The 17622-nt window shown below is 40.4% G+C and overlaps 2 protein-coding genes and 2 pseudogenes across 2 annotated transcripts; 1 reads left to right on the plus strand and 3 right to left on the minus strand.

Moving 5' to 3' along the window:
• On the minus strand, window positions 1-660 carry LOC104868329 (annotated as a pseudogene).
• A 2458-nt stretch (window positions 661-3118) lies between these two features.
• On the plus strand, window positions 3119-4047 carry LOC104868330 (annotated as a pseudogene).
• A 6956-nt stretch (window positions 4048-11003) lies between these two features.
• On the minus strand, window positions 11004-11957 carry LOC104868413 (olfactory receptor 8H1). Its single transcript, XM_010633171.1, has one exon. It carries the CDS (start codon window positions 11955-11957, stop codon window positions 11004-11006), a length of 954 nt encoding a protein of 317 aa, XP_010631473.1.
• A 4280-nt stretch (window positions 11958-16237) lies between these two features.
• On the minus strand, window positions 16238-17215 carry LOC104868414 (olfactory receptor 141). The gene has a single exon (XM_010633172.3). The coding sequence runs from the start codon at window positions 17180-17182 to the stop codon at window positions 16238-16240; it is 945 nt and encodes a 314-aa protein (XP_010631474.1). The 5' UTR covers window positions 17183-17215.
• Window positions 17216-17622: the final 407 nt, after the last annotated feature.

Genomic DNA, 17622 nt, shown 5'->3' on the forward strand with positions numbered 1-17622 from the left:
TCAGTAGCTGCTGAGAACAGTGCGGGCGGACCCCGCCAAGGGGTCTCCCGCCACACAGACCCATGGTGCACAGTATCCGGAGTAGAAATCAGCGCTTCGGCCGGCCCGGCGGGTCTCCTCTGAGCGTGAGAGTGAGTCCTTCGCCCCCACATGATCTCCACTTGTGTCCGATTCTCCGCGCTCACTTTCAGGGTCCAGAAATAAGAACCCTGAGCCGGACAAGGAGCTTTCGAGTACTGGGGAACAGCAGACGTCCTGGACCAGCCAGGAGCCTGCGGCCGCCTCTGCCAAGTTCTCCACCTCCCGGAGTTCCTTGGGCTGGGTTGGGTAGAGGCAGGTCCAGGACGATCCCATCTTCCCCTCTTCTGCCCTTTAGTTCCCCACTCTGAGTGACACAGGTTATTTTGTAAAGCAGCAGGGCCTCAGAAGCCAGGGTGGGGTGGCCACAGAGAGGGACCTCACTCGCTGGTATAAACGACCTCAGTCCGAAGCAGGAGCTTTGTGTAAAGTTGTCTGTTGATTGCAGTTTTCGAATAAAAGCAGTTTCGGGAGGTTCATTTCCTTCCCAATTTTTTGATGCATGTCTTCATCCAATTCATCTTCTAGGAGGCGAACAGCAGCAGGGTTCCACACATTGGCTATGAAAATTGGGAGCCTCATCATCCTCACGGCTGTTTTTCCATGGGCGCAGGCCTGCTGGTGCCAGCTTCACTTCCTACTTCTTAACAGTGTTGAGGCGGGGATTTAGCTCAGTGGTGCTGTGGCCTGCCTCCCAAGTTCAAGGTCCCAAGTTTGATCCCCTGTACAGGAATGGTGGCACAGGTCTGTAAGGCCAATTTCTTGGGACACTGAAGCAGGAAGGTAGAAAGTTCAATGCCAGCCATAGCAAGTCTTGACAAAAAGCAAAGACCAGGGATGTAGCTCAGCAGCAATGTGCCTGCCTACCAAGTGCAAGGTCCTGAGTTCTATTCCTTGCACTGAAGAAAGAAAGAAAGAAAGAAAGAAAGAAAGAAAGAAAGAAAGAAAGAAAGAAAGAAAGAAAGAAAGAAAGAAAAAGAAAGAAAGAAAAAGAAAGAAAAAAAGAAAGAAAGAAAGTTAGTTCTAAAATAAAGCTTTACCAGGCATGAGGGCAGAGGCCTCTGATCTCAACTACTTCTGAGGTTCGAGTGCAAGGCTAGCCTGACCAGCATGGTAAAGATAAAAAAGAAAAAGAAGTGGCGGACCCTCAGGAATATCTAAGGGACCCGGTACAAGAAACACTAGAAGACTGTATTGTCTTAGGTATGGAAAATGAACATAAATTATTTTGAGTAAAAGAGGAGTTGTTGGGCTGAGAATTTAGCTCAGTGGCCTGGTGCCTGCCTCATAAGCACAAGGTCATGAATTTGATGCCTGGTACCAAAAATAAACAAACAAATAAAATAGAAAGGGGTTATTGATCAAGTATAAGAATTCTCAAACTTTGGGTGCATTAGAATCACAAGAGAGGCCTTTTTGGAAATCAGACTGTCAAGAATCATTTCTCCTTGATGACGCATTCACAGTTCCTTCTGTGTTTACATTTTTCAGTTCCTTACCCCTTTCTGGCCCAGCGATCCATTTTCCTGTCTAAGTGTAGCGTCCCTTGCATTGAGCAGCGTTTCTCCCTCTGGCTGCTGTCCTGACTCTGGGAATCACAATTCCACTCTCACTTCAGGAGACCAATGTTCCTATTCCACGTGGGACTGATCATGTGTCGCGCCCGGCAGCAGGTGCCTGGTTTGTTCGTCTCCATCCACGCTGTCATGAGTGATAGGATTCATTCGTGTTTCTGGTGAGCAGCACTCCACTGTACACATGTACGCATTGTCATCACACTGTCAGTATTTAACGGACCCTTTGGCGTCTTCCAGCTCCCACCTTGGTGAAGAGAGCTGCAATGAATATGGAGTTGTGGACGTCTCCTGCCCTCTGCCCCATACGGATTCCATTTCCTTTCCGTAAGTGTATCCACTGGAGAGGGCGCGCTGGGCCACGTGGTAGATGCACAGCAGTCTCAATTCGTGAGTGCTTCTGTTCATAAGCAACTTGGTTCATGAATGGAAGCATTCAGCAAAATTTTGCTTCTGGTGATGAACTCCAAATTCGGCCATGAATGCGATCCAGCCATCTTCCCCACAGGAGCACGAACGTGGCTGTCTTCCCCCTCGCACACGTAATCGTGGAGCTTCCTACAGACAGACTGCACACTCATTGTGAAGCTTACTTGTGTGCTGGTTACCAACATAGCACTGTATAAGTATTATTCAGTCCAGCCTGGCCCCAAAGAAAGTGCAGAGCAGGCATGGTGGTAAAAACAAAGCGCAGAGCAGCGAAAGGAAGTGCAGAGCGATAACGAAGTTGACACGAAAATGCAGAGCGAGGAAGGTAAGAAAGTTTTGAAGAAAAGCTGAATGTGTCCTCATAAAGGTCAGGTCCCCCACACCCACCTCAGGACACACCTTCTGTAGCCCATGAACCAGCAGCTGAACTACAACTTCCAGAAGCTGAAATTCTTGTGTTTACATGGAATAAAAGGCTCAGATGGATCCTTCTGTCCACACGAACTCCACCAATCCTTTTCTTGGTCAACTTAAAAGGCCTAAAATCCACAGAAAACGGAAAGGTATTTTCTAGCAAATTAGAAAGTCTATTCAATAATCCTCACCTGGCTTCTGTTGCTTGTGTGACACTGTAAGTGTGGCTGTTCCGTGCACAAACCTGAGAGCAGCAAGGAAAGTTGTTCTATCGATTCTGTATGGAACCCGCGGTGAGCGTTGAATCTTTGTGAACCTTGACATAAGGAAATAGGAGGGCAGCTGAGAACATCTCAGAGAAACAGTGGAAAGCCGGCAACGGAGATGGGAAGATTCTGCTCATGAGAGGCATCAGTCGGCAGCTGAATAACAACAGCTCCTCACCTCATTCAATCACAGTAATGAATCCTCTCGGGACAGGCTGAGTCATCCCTGTGTATGTCCTCAGTGACTCGGATTTCTCCTTGCCTTTCCACCACAACACAAATGCCGGACTCTGTTTCACCAGGCATTGCCTTTAGAACTTATAAATAAGAATTGATAGGTCAGAGACGGCAGAAGACATGGATTCCCACGTGATTCATTTGGGGAACAGGACTGAAGTCACCATGTTTATCCTGACCGGTTTCACAGATGATCATGACCTGCAAGTCTTCCTGTTTTCCCTGTTCCTGGCAGTCTACCTCTTCACTCTGGTAGGAAACTTGGGTCTGGTATCTTTGGTCATCAGTGATATCCGGCTCCACAAACCCATGTACTATTTTCTCAGCGTGTTATCATTCTTGGATGCCTGCTACTCCACAGTTGTCACCCCAAAAATGTTGGTCATTTTTCTGATCAAGGATAAAACCATTTCACTTCCTGAATGTGCAATGCAGATGCTTCTCTTTGTTACTTTTGGGACCACAGAGTGCTTTCTCTTGGCGGCAATGGCTTATGACTGCTCCATGGCCATCTACAACCCTCTGCTGTATTCAGTAAGGATGTCACCCAAGGTCTCTGTTCCACTGATCACTGCTTCCTATGTTGGTGGTATTATACATGCCACGGTACATACTGTGGCCACGTTTAGCCTGTCCTTCTGTGGATCCAGTGAAATTCGGCACGTGTTCTGTGACATCCCTCCACTTCTGGCTATCTCCTGTTCTGATACCCACACAAACCAGCTTCTACTCTTCTACTGTGTGGGCACCATTGAGGTGGTCACCATCCTGATCGTCCTCATGTCCTATGGCTTCATCCTGTTGGCCGTTCTGAGGATGCGTTCTGCTGAAGGGAGGAGGAAAGTGTTCTCCTCCTGTGGCTCTCACCTAAGTGGATTGTCCATTTATCACAGAATGATCCTCTTTACATACGTGAGACTGAGTTCCAGCCATGCATGGAGCACTACATGGTGGTATCCATATTTTACACCATTGTGATTCCCAAGCTGAATCCAGTCATCTACAGTTTGAGAAACAAAGATGCCAAAGAGGTGATGAGAAAATTATGAGAGAAATTAATTTATAACTATAGTGCATTTTTGAATTTTAAGCCAAAATAATTCTGGCTTTACCTGTGGTCAGACCTAGAGAGAAAATCTTGTTCTTAGTTCATACTGCTTGGAGTCCTAAAATATTTTCCAATTAAGTATTAATTAGCCCTTTAGGACAGCATGTGAGAAATGTCTTGTATTATCAGTGTACACATATATGTTCAAACATGTATATTATACAGTCAATGCTGCTATATAGTCACTGATATATATACACATATATATGAATTTATATATGAACATGTATATATATACATAAAGTGAGGCTTTGAATAATGTGATTTTAAGTAATCCTTAGAAATGATGGTTATTGACCCAAATAGTGCTCATAATCCTAAAATTGTACTGCTTGAATTATCCTCATATAGGTCATAATTCTCCAGCACCCACTACAAATTTAAAATTCCTCACTCTTCACTTCCACTTTTTCACAATGCTACTGCCATGGTCCCCACTTTCCCGACATATTCACATAACGCTGGGCCTCTGTATGTGCCTTTGAAGAGTTTGAGTCAAAACTCCAGACTTTCTTCTTAACTGAGAACTGACCTTTCTCCTGCCTGGTCACAGAAATTGGTCCAGTCTGCAAATTTGAATCCAAATAATTCAAAACAGACTGATGCTGCACATAACTGTTATTAAGACTGTACTCAAGGACAAAGAAAACCCACAAATTACACAGGGAGACTAATCTGCGCTGGCTCCTCTGTATGGCTTTTCTAAGACTCAGAGCAGCTCCCTTGGATGCTGATCCTTGGTCCTTTGTTTCCGGTGCTCTCTCAGCTCCTACTCTTCTGTGTGTCCTGATCTATGAGGGATTTCCTTGGATTGTATTTCAGTCCACAGCATCTACACCGAAGAGGCAAGGCCTTGACTATCGACACAGTCTCATTTCAGTTAAACCCACATTTCCTCGGCTTCATTTGGCTGAAGTGATGTGTGGTTCACGGTCCCTTCACAGGAAGAGGCTCTCATTGTAGATACTTCTCTTTGATCCAGCTCAATATCATAGAAAAGGTGTGAGCATCCCGAGACTTCGCAGGATAAACGGCCTGAGAACATAGCAACCAAACACCAGTGCTTCAAGAGATGGATTGTAAATGTGCATTTGAAATTCAAAATAATATTCTATTGTTTTCATTTTCTATTTTCTTGTGATCAGCTGTACAAAGTAGATCCCCCAGATGTCTTGGAACAAGGAATGCTTGGCAGCAGAAGCTATCCTTACAACTTCTCCAACATCAACGCCATGCAATGTTCACAGACACAACACGGATGGTATTGTGGACATGACTTCATGTTGGAAAATCAAGCCATTCAAACTGGAGCTTCTTTAAATTTATTTTTCACTTCAAGGTATAATAAGAGAGTTTTTCTGGCATAAAGTAATAACCTACTTCAATAGTATTTCCAAGTCTTACTTCTGTATAAAATCCAAACTTCCCAGCATTCTAGAATAATTCTTTGAATTTCCACCATTCCTTCCAGGGTCCCATGATTGTTTAGGAAATGTTGTGGTCCAAATGATCTGGAATATCAAGGTGTTGTTGCTTAGATGGAGAAAAATAGACATTAGCTGGGAAACTAGAAGGTGAACACAAAAAGTAGGATGAACGCATTTATATCTAACACAGTATGGTTAAAATTGTTCACAAATTCAGGTAGAACTGATATTCAGTTAACCTGCAAATTTTCAGGTGCTCCTTTTATCTAGCAACATTGTGGAAATCCAATGTTGATGAAAAGTGGTTGTGCATCAGTGGTTATTTTCCAAGTTAGCATAATAGAACGATAAACAATGGCATGGTTTCCAATTTGAGTTGATAAAATTTCATTCCAGAGCTCAGTTACCTTCCCCTTATTTAAGTTTGCTCTTTGATTTCCACTGTTTCTGTACACCTGCCCTCTCTGACCACTTAATAGGTTTATTTTACTCGTTCTGATGATGAGAACTTGGTTGTGATTCAGATCTGCCGATGTGCTGGTGCTGTCACATTCATAACAACAGGTAATGCATGTGCGGGAGCTCAGAGTTGTGCCCTGAGGCCTGAAGACTTACCTGGAACACAGGATTTACTGAAATTATTATACAATTATTATATGATTATTATTACTATATAGAATTGTTCACTCAGTTTATTGATTGGTCTCATTTGTTGATTGGTCTTTTTGTTTGATTGGTTTTTAGTTTTTCTGAGTTGCTTCCATATTATAAACATTTATCTTTTGATGGAAAAGGAGCTAGCAATGAGACATCTATTCTGTTGATGATCTCTTTGATTGGTTTATTTTGCTTGCAGAATATTTTATTTTGACCCAGTGCCATTTGTTTGATTCTTGACATGATTTCCTGAGTCATCAGGTCCCACTCAGGGAGGCTTTTCATGTGTCCGTGGCTTCATGTATTTCTTCTGTACTTTCCCTCAAAAATTTCAAAGTGTTCAGATCTGCCCCCATCTCCCTCTGTAATCTTTGATCTGTTTTGCTTTGATCACAGGGAAATTGATAGGAATCTATTTTCAACCTCTAGACATCCAGTATTTCCAGCCTCATTTACTAAAGAAGCTGTGAGTTTTTCATCCTTCATTTTTGTTGCCTCTCTCAGGATCAGATGGCTACAGCTGCCTGCACTGGTGCCTGTGGTTCCCGTTCTGAACCACCGACATGCACGTCTGTTCTGACAGAATACAGCAGAGTTTTGCTTCTCTGGTCTCTCGGTGTAATTAGAGATCAGCTAGGGTGACTCCCCCGGTGTTGCTCATTTGGCTCAGGAAAGCTGGAGGTTTTCCAGGTCTTTGGTGCTTCCTTATGTATTTATGTTTGTGCTGTCTAGTGTTGTGAAGAATGTTGTTGATTTTGTCCTGAGGATCACACTGAATTCCACATCAGTTATGGTAATAGAGCCACTTTATTGGTGTGATTTCTATCTATCCATGAACTAATGTCTTTTCAGATAGGAGAATCATATTAAATTCTTTCCGTAGTTATGTTTTTAGAAGTCTGAATCTTTGCCAGTTGGGTCACTCCCTAAGTACTTTTCTTTGTATTTTGAAGCTACTGTGAATAGCACTGTTTTCTGGATTCCTTCTGCAGCAGGATCACTGTTGGTGTAGAAGAAAGCTATGGATGAATTATGTTTTGCATTTACATCCTGCAATTTTCCTGACTTTATTTTCATCAGATCTCAAGGTCTTCTGCTGGAACTTTAGTGTCTTCCGTATAAAGGGTTCTAGGTCTGGCAGGCAGGGATAATCTGTCATCTTCCTTTCCTGCCTGTAGCCCTCTTATTTCTCTCCTTCCCTAATTATCCTGGTGAAGTTCCAGTCCTAGTCTCACAGTGGCAAGAGGGCACCTTTGTCTCCTTCCCGACATCAGAGGAACCGATTTCAGTCATCCCCGTGTTGTGTGATGTGAGTTTTGCTCAATTTAAGGAGCAGTTCTTCTGTCCTTTTTTACTTCAGGTTATTTTTTCTCATGAAGAGGCATTAAAGTTTGTAAAGGCTTTTTTATGTCTATAAGGAAGATCATGTGGCTTCAGACCTGCTTCTCTGTATGTGATGTAACGTATTTATTCATTACGTGTGCTGAACCGTTCTTAAATCACTACGATGAAAATACCTTGGTCAGACATGATCTTTTCAGCGTGTTGGGCAGTCTATTATTTAACTTCCAGGTGTTTGTAAAGTTTCTGTGGTTTCTTCTGCTTTTATTCTAATTTCAGTGTACAATGTTCTGCTAATAACAATGAGATGACTCTGATTCTTTCGCATTTATTTGAGTAGGCTTTATGAAGCTCTGTGTGTTTTATTGTGGAGAAGCTCCATGCACCCTGACAGTAATGTGTATTCTGCTGTGGTACTGTGGAGCACTGTCCATATGACTGTAGATTCCACTTGTTCCAATGTGTGTGTCAGCTCTGACGCATCTTTTTACAGTTTTTCAGTTGATCTCTTTGTAAGAATGGAGCGCTGAGTCTTTCACTATGGCTGTGTCATTTTTTTTTATGTTCAGTAGTGTGTTTGTGTGTTTGTTTAATGAAGTTACATGCACCTAAGTGTTTATATATATATACACACACATATATATGTGTATGTATAAAAATTGTTTCTTTATTATTGCTATGTGAATAATTTGGAAGAAAAAATTGTTGTTCCTATTTTGGTGCAGTGTATTATGATGTTCTAAAAATCATATTTCTATCATATAGCATTCTGACCTGGCACCCTAAATTCCATGATAATATCTTAAATTATTTCAGACAAATATCTTCTACCACATGAGCTCTGTGATGATGTAAGAAAATAATTAAGCTGTTACAAATATAGCTGACAGGTTTCTGAATGTCATTGAATTATATTATGCCTAGTTAATAATATGATATAAGTGTTCTCTAGCCTATATCGTAAATCAAATAGGTCCTAATTTAATTAAAATTTAAGAATTTCTGTGACTTAAATGTTGTCTACCAACTTCTGAATTCAACAGATTGATTTACTCGCAAAAACATGATAGCATAATTTGTCAAAATCACAGAAATGCATAAAAATGAAAGTAAAGTAAAAGTACATGTTATAAAATGGAGTGGAGAGGAACCCATAACTATATTAAATCACTGAGACATTTCTGATGAATCTTGATCCTGAAAACATATGGAACAGTACATGTTTATTAAATCCTAATTCTAATTGCAAGGGAAAACAATTGGGAATACATTCAAGGTTGATTCTAAAAACATAAATAACAAAGTAAGAATAAATAATAATTTTATATAATACATAGGATATTATAATTTACTTGTAAGACTCAGATATTTGAGTTATGCTGTACACATTTAAAAGATTTGAAAAAATTAATGGACTTGAGTTGCTAAAACTTCAACACTTTCCCAATTTTTTAAAAAAGAGAGATCCTGCAGGTAACTTTACACATTCTAAACAATAAAATATAATTTTAGGAAAACTAACTTACACTTCAAGACAAAATATTTCATATAATCATATGCTAAGATTAAAACAATCCATATAATAGTTTTTTAAAAATTTTGCATAAGTAGTTTACCTGGAAAAATGAAACAATACATTATAAAATAACTTTAAAACAAGAAAGAGAAATTTAAACCTGCAATTATATATTGCACAGAATCTTTAAAAAAAAGATTTTATTTCTCTACTTGACCTAAGCATATACAATATTTTAAATTCATCATATATCCTTTTCCCCCCAACTTTTCACTACTAAAAATGTAAAACAAAGGAGTCAAACTGCTCCGTACTTTATCACAGCCACACAGACATCAGCAGATGGGCAAAGAAGCTGTGGCTGAAGCTTCTTCTCAGGTCTCAGAGAGCTGTGCTGAGCCGAGGTGAGCAGGTCCACGCCTCACACAGGGCACAGCACGCGGGTCTGTGCTCTGTGACTTCACAGCGTTTCAGGTCCAACTCCTCACACAGTCGGAGTCCTAGTTTTTCCCATATATTGAGAATGTGTTCATAAGGCAGATTTCAATTACAAAGAGATTATTAGGTCTTAAATATTTAAGTGAATACAGAAAGCAGCAACAATTACACAGAAAATGACAAATCAAATGGAAATATATATATTTATTACAAACCATTTATTTAAAAGAACATGTACATTGGGCCAGGTATTTAGCTTAGTGGTTCGGTGGCCTGCCTCCCAGTGCAAAGACCCGAGTTAGATCCCCAGCACAAAAAATAAATAAATAAACAAACAAACAAATAAATAAAAGAACATGTGCAGAACTGTCAAAAATTGCTGTTGCATTTTTCTTTTCTTTAATAATTTTCATTATTTGCCAAATCGTTCTAACTTTAACATAGGTCACTTTCCTAGGACTTAATTCTACTTTAATATTTTACTTTATTGTGACTCTAAAATGGGTAACTACTAGCTTCTTTTTTTTTTCCTGTTACAATTTTGTATGTTGGCCAATTAAATTGAACAAAAGGACTTGGTAAAACATGGAGGAATAACTTTCAAAAAGGGTATGCAGTCAAATATGTTAGGCATTAGTGTCGGTGGTACAGTGGTGAGTGCAGCTGCTTCCCAAAATATGCTAAGAATTCAAGGCTTCTGATAAGAATGGGCAACAGTTATTTTTACCACCCTAAAATTTTACAACCACCTCCTGATCAGATGATGATGGAATTATATTCTAGTCCAGTTGAGGGGATTTAGTTGTAACATTTCAGTAAATCAATAAGGATCATTTACTAAAAAGCTTCCAGATCTAGAATCCAAATGCTTGAATGTCAGATTTGAAAGCAGTTGTTACTAATTACACTGCCCTTATTCTCTATGTTATAAACATGGGGACCTATGAAAAAATGCATTTCTGTTTTATTATGAAATTTGGTAAAATCAGAGAAAGCTCGAAAACGGTGTGATTGTTTTATTTATTAATTTATTTTTCTCTTTGAGTTTATTGGTACTTTTTTAGTATACAGTACAGTTCCATTTATCATTTGGATCCTGTACCTCTACATGACAGATCTTGGTTCTCATATTTTCCCCATACCCCTGGCCTCCCTTCTCCCCTTCCACCCTTCCCTATGAACAAAGTTTTTGTTTGATTTTTAGATTTTCCTATATTTTTTCTTTTCCCCACCTTTCCCACTTCCCCTACACCTTAAGCCCCTTTTTTCCAATGTGACTGGAAAGCATATTTTCTTCTTTTGCACAGCAGTTACCCTTAACACCACATGTATTCAGCCAACGGATTTAACATATTGCCACTTACAGTATGAATTTCTAAAATACAGCTCAACGCACTGTCCAAGATCACACTTAGTTAAGTAAGGGCAACTCGAGCAGAACAATGTGATACAACAGCTTTCAGAGAGAAACCAACAAAATTCTCCAAAGGACAATGAAAAGACTGTAAACGCTTCCCTTCACTGTGATATTAAATGCTTGCTGCTCACTCTCTTCCGTAGGACTCTCAGGGCAGCGCGTTTCACCTCTTTGTTTCTGAGACTGTAGATGAGAGGGTTCAGCATGGGGATCACAATCGTGTAAAACACAGAAGCCACCTGATCCCTGCCCAAGGAGTAGGACTCCTTTGGTTTTAGGTAAGTGAAGATCATAGTGCTGTAGAAGATGGTGACTCCCAGGAGGTGGGAGGCACAGGTGGAGAAGGCTTTCTTCTTTCCAGCGGTGGAATTAATTTTGAGGATAGTGGAGAGGATGGACAGATAGGATCCAGATATGGTGATGAGGGACAGCACTAGGGTGGATCCAGCAAAAGCAAATATTATGATTTCAATTTCATAAGTGTCATTGCAAGACAGTGCTAAAATAGGGGATGTGTCACAGAAAAAGTGCTGGATGGCATTAGATTGGCAGAAATGAAGTCTGCTCATGCAAACCGCATTCACAGTGGAATTTATAAATCCGAGCATATAGGACCCAGTAACTAGGGCACGGCACAGTCTTGTGGACATAATGACTGGATAGTGCAGGGGGCAGCAGATAGCTACATAGCGATCATAGGCCATGGAGGAGAGAAGGAAACACTCAGTAGAACACAAGAGGGTCAAAAGATTAATCTGTATGAAGCAGCCCAGGAAGGAGATGCTCTTGGTGGAAGTCAGTAAGTTGTGTAAGGTTTTAGGGGTGAAGACACTTGAGTAGCTGAGGTCGAGAAATGACAGGTGAGTGAGAAAAAAGTACATTGGGGTGTGCAGCTGGGGATCCAGGCGAATGATCAATATCATCCCTGAGTTCCCCAGCACTGTGATCAGGTAAATCAGGAGGAAGAGCACGGAGAGGACCAGCTGTGTCTCTGCAGAGTCCGTCAGCCCAGTGAGGATGAAGTCAGCCACACTGGTGGAGTTCCTTGTATTCATGGTGTCCTGCTGTTGAATGGTCAAAGCGATACTTAGCTTGAGTGACTGCAAAAAGGTTTTGTTTGTGTGGATGGGTTATTTATAGTTATACCAATTTATGCTTAGTTTAGCAATTCTAGAAGTGGACAGAAAGTTTACTGAACAGTAAGGGAAAAATTCCATTTTCATAGAGAGATACAGGTGCAAATTGACATTTGACTCCGATATAAGAAGAGTTTCTATCCTATGGCTGTAGCATACATATGATTCCATTCCACATGTATCCATGTATTAACACATTTAACCCACATGTGAATTTTTTATGGTTACTATGTTGCTATATGTTTAGATCATAAGAAAGGAACAGAACATAACTTGTGAAAGCAGAGAAATTACATCTACATTCTGGAATTCTCCAAGGGGCTTGTACTCAGGAGGGTGTGCTCACAGTGTTTATAACTTGTCTTAGCAAACATGACAGAGGATGTAAAATCTATGTTTAAAAATTTAGTATACTGTTTTTCGTTATTTAGTTCTGAATGCCATTTGATGTTAAGTATAAGTAAATGCCACTTTTTAGGGAATGTAATTCAAACACATTAAGATTATAAACCTGCTGAAGAGATCAAAACAGAATGGCTAAAATGACTCCTAAGATGATACTAAGATGCTCTAAGAGATAGGCTGCTGCTCCCACGTCCTCCTCCAGGTAGAGCGTGAACACCTGCTTCCTCCTCCACTCAGGTGACCAGACAGGAAGGAAGGCTCTGTCCACAAAGGCCGTCTGCCTCCCAGAGGAAAATGCAGGTGTGGACCTACAGCAGGAGGCCAAGGACGGGTCTCCTTCACAGCTGGGTGGAAGGCAGCTGGCCCTGAGCTGGACTTAGAAGCCCTTGCACCAGAACATGAGAGATGGAGACCAGGGGCAGTGAGAGGCTGGCTAGGAGTACGTGCTTTCTTTCAGTAAAATAATCAAAATAAAAATTCAGTCAAAATAAATGTTCTCCCAGTTTTGGGAGGGGGAGAGGGACAATTCTGCAACTCCAGTTCCAGTGTGCTTTCCTAACTTGATCATTCAAAGTCAAATTTCTTCCACAGAACGATTTTCAAAATATGCTCATTACTTATACATTTTGGCTTTATCATCTTTAGATTTGCAAATTATAAATACTGTACTAATATTGCTTATGATAAGTTTTACATGTACATATTTGCATATTCTCCTGATAAAATTCCTATTTCATTTTATCTCATCCAAAACTCTCCAATTTTAAAAATGATACTTACTATGAAAATAAACACAATATCATCCACCTAGAAAAATTTTGAAACTTCAAGTTTTTTACAGAAATAAGATAACAATATAAGAAGCTGACACTTTCTGTGATATTTGCTTTCCTTGATATGTTACTTTGATGTTTTTGTGCATTCTTTTTCATGAGCAAGGCACATTAAATCACTCTAAAAATTTTGTTCCCATCTTGATTAAATGGATGCATTACCAGGACGTCTGGTCTGGAAAGAATCCCAGGGAGCGACTGTGACCATGACCAGAGCAGGGAGGCCTTCCGTCCAGGAGGCTGATGGCCCAGGTGCCTCCCATATGAGCCCTCAGAACAGCGCTGCCTCCCTCGTCCTCAGAGAGCCATTTCCAGGGAAGATCCCTGGGCTGGGCGAGACCCCAAGGACAAAAGTGCAAGCTGCTAATGAGGAAAGGATTTCACCTTTTCCCTTGCAAGTCCCAGAAGAAGGGCATAAACATGTCCTCCCATGATATTCTAAACTGTAGCTCAGCTCTATTTATGTACTGTTCCATTGACACAGAGTTGTATATATTTGTAGAGAATAATGTTTACATTCAATAAATGTCTGACTGGATTTATTTTTTTATTTTTTTACTGAGGTGGTAAAGTCGAAATTCCCAGACAAATATTTGTTTTATGATCTGACTCATGAAAGATGGAATAATAAAAACTTTCACCATGAAAACTTCTACAATTAAAAGTATGATTCTATGAGAAAAGTAGCACATTCATTATAAAAAGCAGAAAACAACAAAATTGAAGTAAAATAAGAATTTAAGGCTTGTTACCATTTTGTTTCCATAATATTAATTTCTTGTGATCATTTCCCATTGTGCCCATAGAGCTTATTTCCATGGTACTGACAGATTTACATAATTATCACAAAGAAAGGCCACTTTTCCTGTGAATCCTTTCCATGAATTGTCCAGAACAGAAAAACAACCAAGGTGGGAAGCAGGTTACGGTGCACTGAGGTGATGTGGGGGAGGAATTAGTTCAGGTGTCATCTGGGGGGGGTGGAAATGTTCAGGAACATCTATTTAGAGAATCCTAAATAGCGAATTATATTTGAGAGATTTAAAAATCCTCTACAAAAAAAAATCCTCTACATCCTATAAACACCTAGGTCTGTAGAAAGATGTGAAAATTGGACACTGATTTGCTGCTGTTTCAACATCTGCTCAGTTGACAGAACTGGATGGACCTCGGGTCTGCTCAGCACTGTGGTGTGATCAGTGCCTTTGAACGACTGCCATGTATTTGCTTGTTTTTTATTTATCGATTGTTTGTCTGAGACAGGGTCTGGCTCTGCACCCCAGGTGGACATGAAATCACTGTGGAGCCAGGCTGGGCTCAAACTTCCTGCCGTCTCCTCCGTTCTCCTGCGGGCTGAGATCACAGATGTGCACCACTGTGCCCAGCTTTCAACCACTGCTTTTAAAACATCTGATTATAGGTCAGATGGATTGTAACTGAATACATTTATTTAAATGAGGTTATGCATAAATTTACCTGTTGGCTATGTGACTTTTTTAGTGAAGTATTGATCAAATATTTTACTCATTTTTAAGTTCATTCTTGATAATTCAGCATGGTTAGGACAGGCAATATAGGAACAGTCTTTTATATTATGCTAGTTAATAGTTTCCAGAAGTTTCTTTCTTTTTTTTTTTTTTTTTTGGTACCAGGGATTGAACTCAGGTCCTTGTGCTTGCAAGGCAGGCCACCGAACCACTGAGCTAAATCCCCGGCCCTTCCAGAAGTTTCTAGCATGTTGTGTTCAAAATACTTTGTACTTCTAAATAACCCATTTCAAAAATATATATCACTAACTCAGATATTCCACTAAGTTTTAGAGTTCTGGTAGGTATTGGCACTGTTGCTTGTGTTTTCTCAAGTGAAAACACTTGTATTTCCTAATAACTAATACACAGGTGTTCACTTGACTTTATGCATTTACATCAGCCGCTCACAAATTTGTTTTTACTTTAAATACCATGTTTTAAAAAAATAATTATAATTCTATGGATGCAGATCCTCTACAGATGGATCATGATCCTGGTCCAAAAGAGCTTTCCCCTTTCCAGAGGTGAACACAGTCCTAGTCTTTGTCCTTCACAGGAAGTTCTCCTGAAAGCTCAGCCACACATGAGAAAGTGTGGGAAGACTGTGTACATACACAAAGCCTTTCATGATGTACTACTGAGTGTTTTCTTATGCAAATTTCCTTTTTCTATTGCTCCATCCATGTTATTTCTTTTAGTTGGAAATTATTCTTTCATATAAACTTGTTACATATTTATAATTTGTTTTTCAAAATGTCTTTTGAGCAAAGAAACTCCATGACATCACAGGGCAGAGCTGCTCCAAGAGATGCAAACACCTTTTTTGAGGGCCAAACAATGCTACAGGGAGATTCTGTGCACCGATATTGATTCAATTAGCTAAGCATATTTGAGGAAAATATCCTTTGGGTGCACTTTGTGTCCTCAGATTGCTCTTGTTCTATAGTTGATAAATCAGTGAAACTCTTGAGAGAAAATGAGGTTACAAAATAAATATTTAAAATCGTAAGTTAAAAGTGAAGCAAATGAGGGAAACCCAGACTGTTCACCCGAGAGACATCGCTACCGGGGAAATGAGGCACAAGGAGAGCTTTCTCTGATTTCCTTCTAGGACCTGCGCAGGGCAGAAGGGGACAGCGGTGAGGGGTGTGAAGTACAGAGGTCAGAAGAAAACAACCAATCCAGTATGGGGACCAGGCCGGCAGGGAATAAAAGAGAATAAAAGGAATCAAGAAAGATGTGTTAAGTACATGTACCTACTACCTTAAATGAATGTTAGCATCATGTAATCAAACATGTACTAATTAAATTAAATTAAAATCTTGTACAAAAGTCACTAATGAACTAAATGAACTCGTGGACTCAGGAACTAATACTTCCACAGAATTGTGATAAATGAGGTACACACATTTTTAAAAATTAATGCTTGATGTTAAAGAGTCATTTTACCTTCACACAAAAATTTCCTGAAAACATTTTTCATTGCCCTCTTCACATCTTTGTTCCTCAAACTGTAGATGACAGGATTGAGCATGGGAATCACAATGGTGTAAAATATGGACACCACCATGTCCTGCTCCAAGGCGTAGCTGGAACTTGGTCTCACGTACATGAAGAGGATCGTCCCGTAATAAATGGACACTCCGGCTAGGTGAGAGCCACAGGAGGAGAACACTTTCCTCCTCCCTTCAGCAGAACGCATCCTCAGGATGGCCAACAGGATGAAGCCATAGGAGATGAGGACGATCAGGATGGTGACCACCTCAATGGAGCTCACAAAGAGGAAGAGGAGAAGCTCATTGATTCGAGTGTCAGAGCAGGAAATAGTGAGGAGAGGAGGGATATCACAAAAGATGTGTCTGATTTCATTGGACGCACAGAAGGATAGGCTGAAAGTGGCCCCCGTGTGTACAACAGCGTGTAGAATCCCCCCAACATAGGAGGCGATGATGAGTGGCACATAGACCCTGGGCGTCATGCTCACGGTGTACAGCAGGGGCTCGTAGATGGCTACGTAGCGGTCATACGCCATTGCCGCCAAGATGAAACATTCTGTTGTCCCAAAAGTAACAGCAAAAAATGACTGTGTCACACATCCATAGAATGGGATCATTTTATTCTGAGTCACCAAACCTACCAACATTTTGGGGACGATATCTGAGGAATAGCTGGCATCCACAGAAGACAACACACTGAGAAAATAGTACATTGGGTTGTGCAGCCGGGAATCCACAATGACCAACGCAATCAGTCCTATGTTTCCAACGAGGGTGAAAAGGTAAATTGCTAGAAACAAGCAAAAGAGAATGGTCTCCAGTGCAGGACTGTCTGTGAATCCTGTGAGTATGAATACAGTAACTTCAGAGATATTCTTCATGCTGAGATCGCCTACAACAGACCCGAAGATTTCCGGGAGACTACCATTCATAGTACTGTGAAAATAATGAACAGTAAACAATACTGTGAGTCGAAGGAATATGAACTATATACCTTTATATTTATTTCTTGGCAATGCATAACATCCAAGTAGTTGATCAGGAGCCAGTGACGAGATACCATGCTACTGATGGAGATAAGTGTTCATTCAGTTATGAATAGTACTTCAAATACTACACTGTACCATGTACCTGAAAAGATTGTGATCATATATGTAGGAGTGGAATTTTGGAGCATGATATTATTTCCATGACTGTCTTTTTGAGAACCACCAGAACTGTTCCCAATGATAATTAATCCATCTTGCCTTAACATGAGCCATGCATAAGGGGGTCGGTTCTTGAAATTCATCCCAACACTTGCTAATTCAAGGTGGTTTAC

This window comes from Fukomys damarensis, unplaced genomic scaffold (genome assembly GCF_012274545.1).
Source record: "Fukomys damarensis isolate Sample0158 unplaced genomic scaffold, DMR_v1.0_HiC HiC_scaffold_27, whole genome shotgun sequence".
Classification (NCBI taxonomy): Eukaryota; Metazoa; Chordata; class Mammalia; order Rodentia; family Bathyergidae; genus Fukomys; species Fukomys damarensis.

Coding starts and splice junctions, on each gene's coding strand:
- LOC104868413 (XM_010633171.1), bottom strand. CDS start 11,957: ATGAATACAAGGAACTCCACCAGTGTGGCTGACTTCATCCTCACTGGG.
- LOC104868414 (XM_010633172.3), bottom strand. CDS start 17,182: ATGAAGAATATCTCTGAAGTTACTGTATTCATACTCACAGGATTCACA.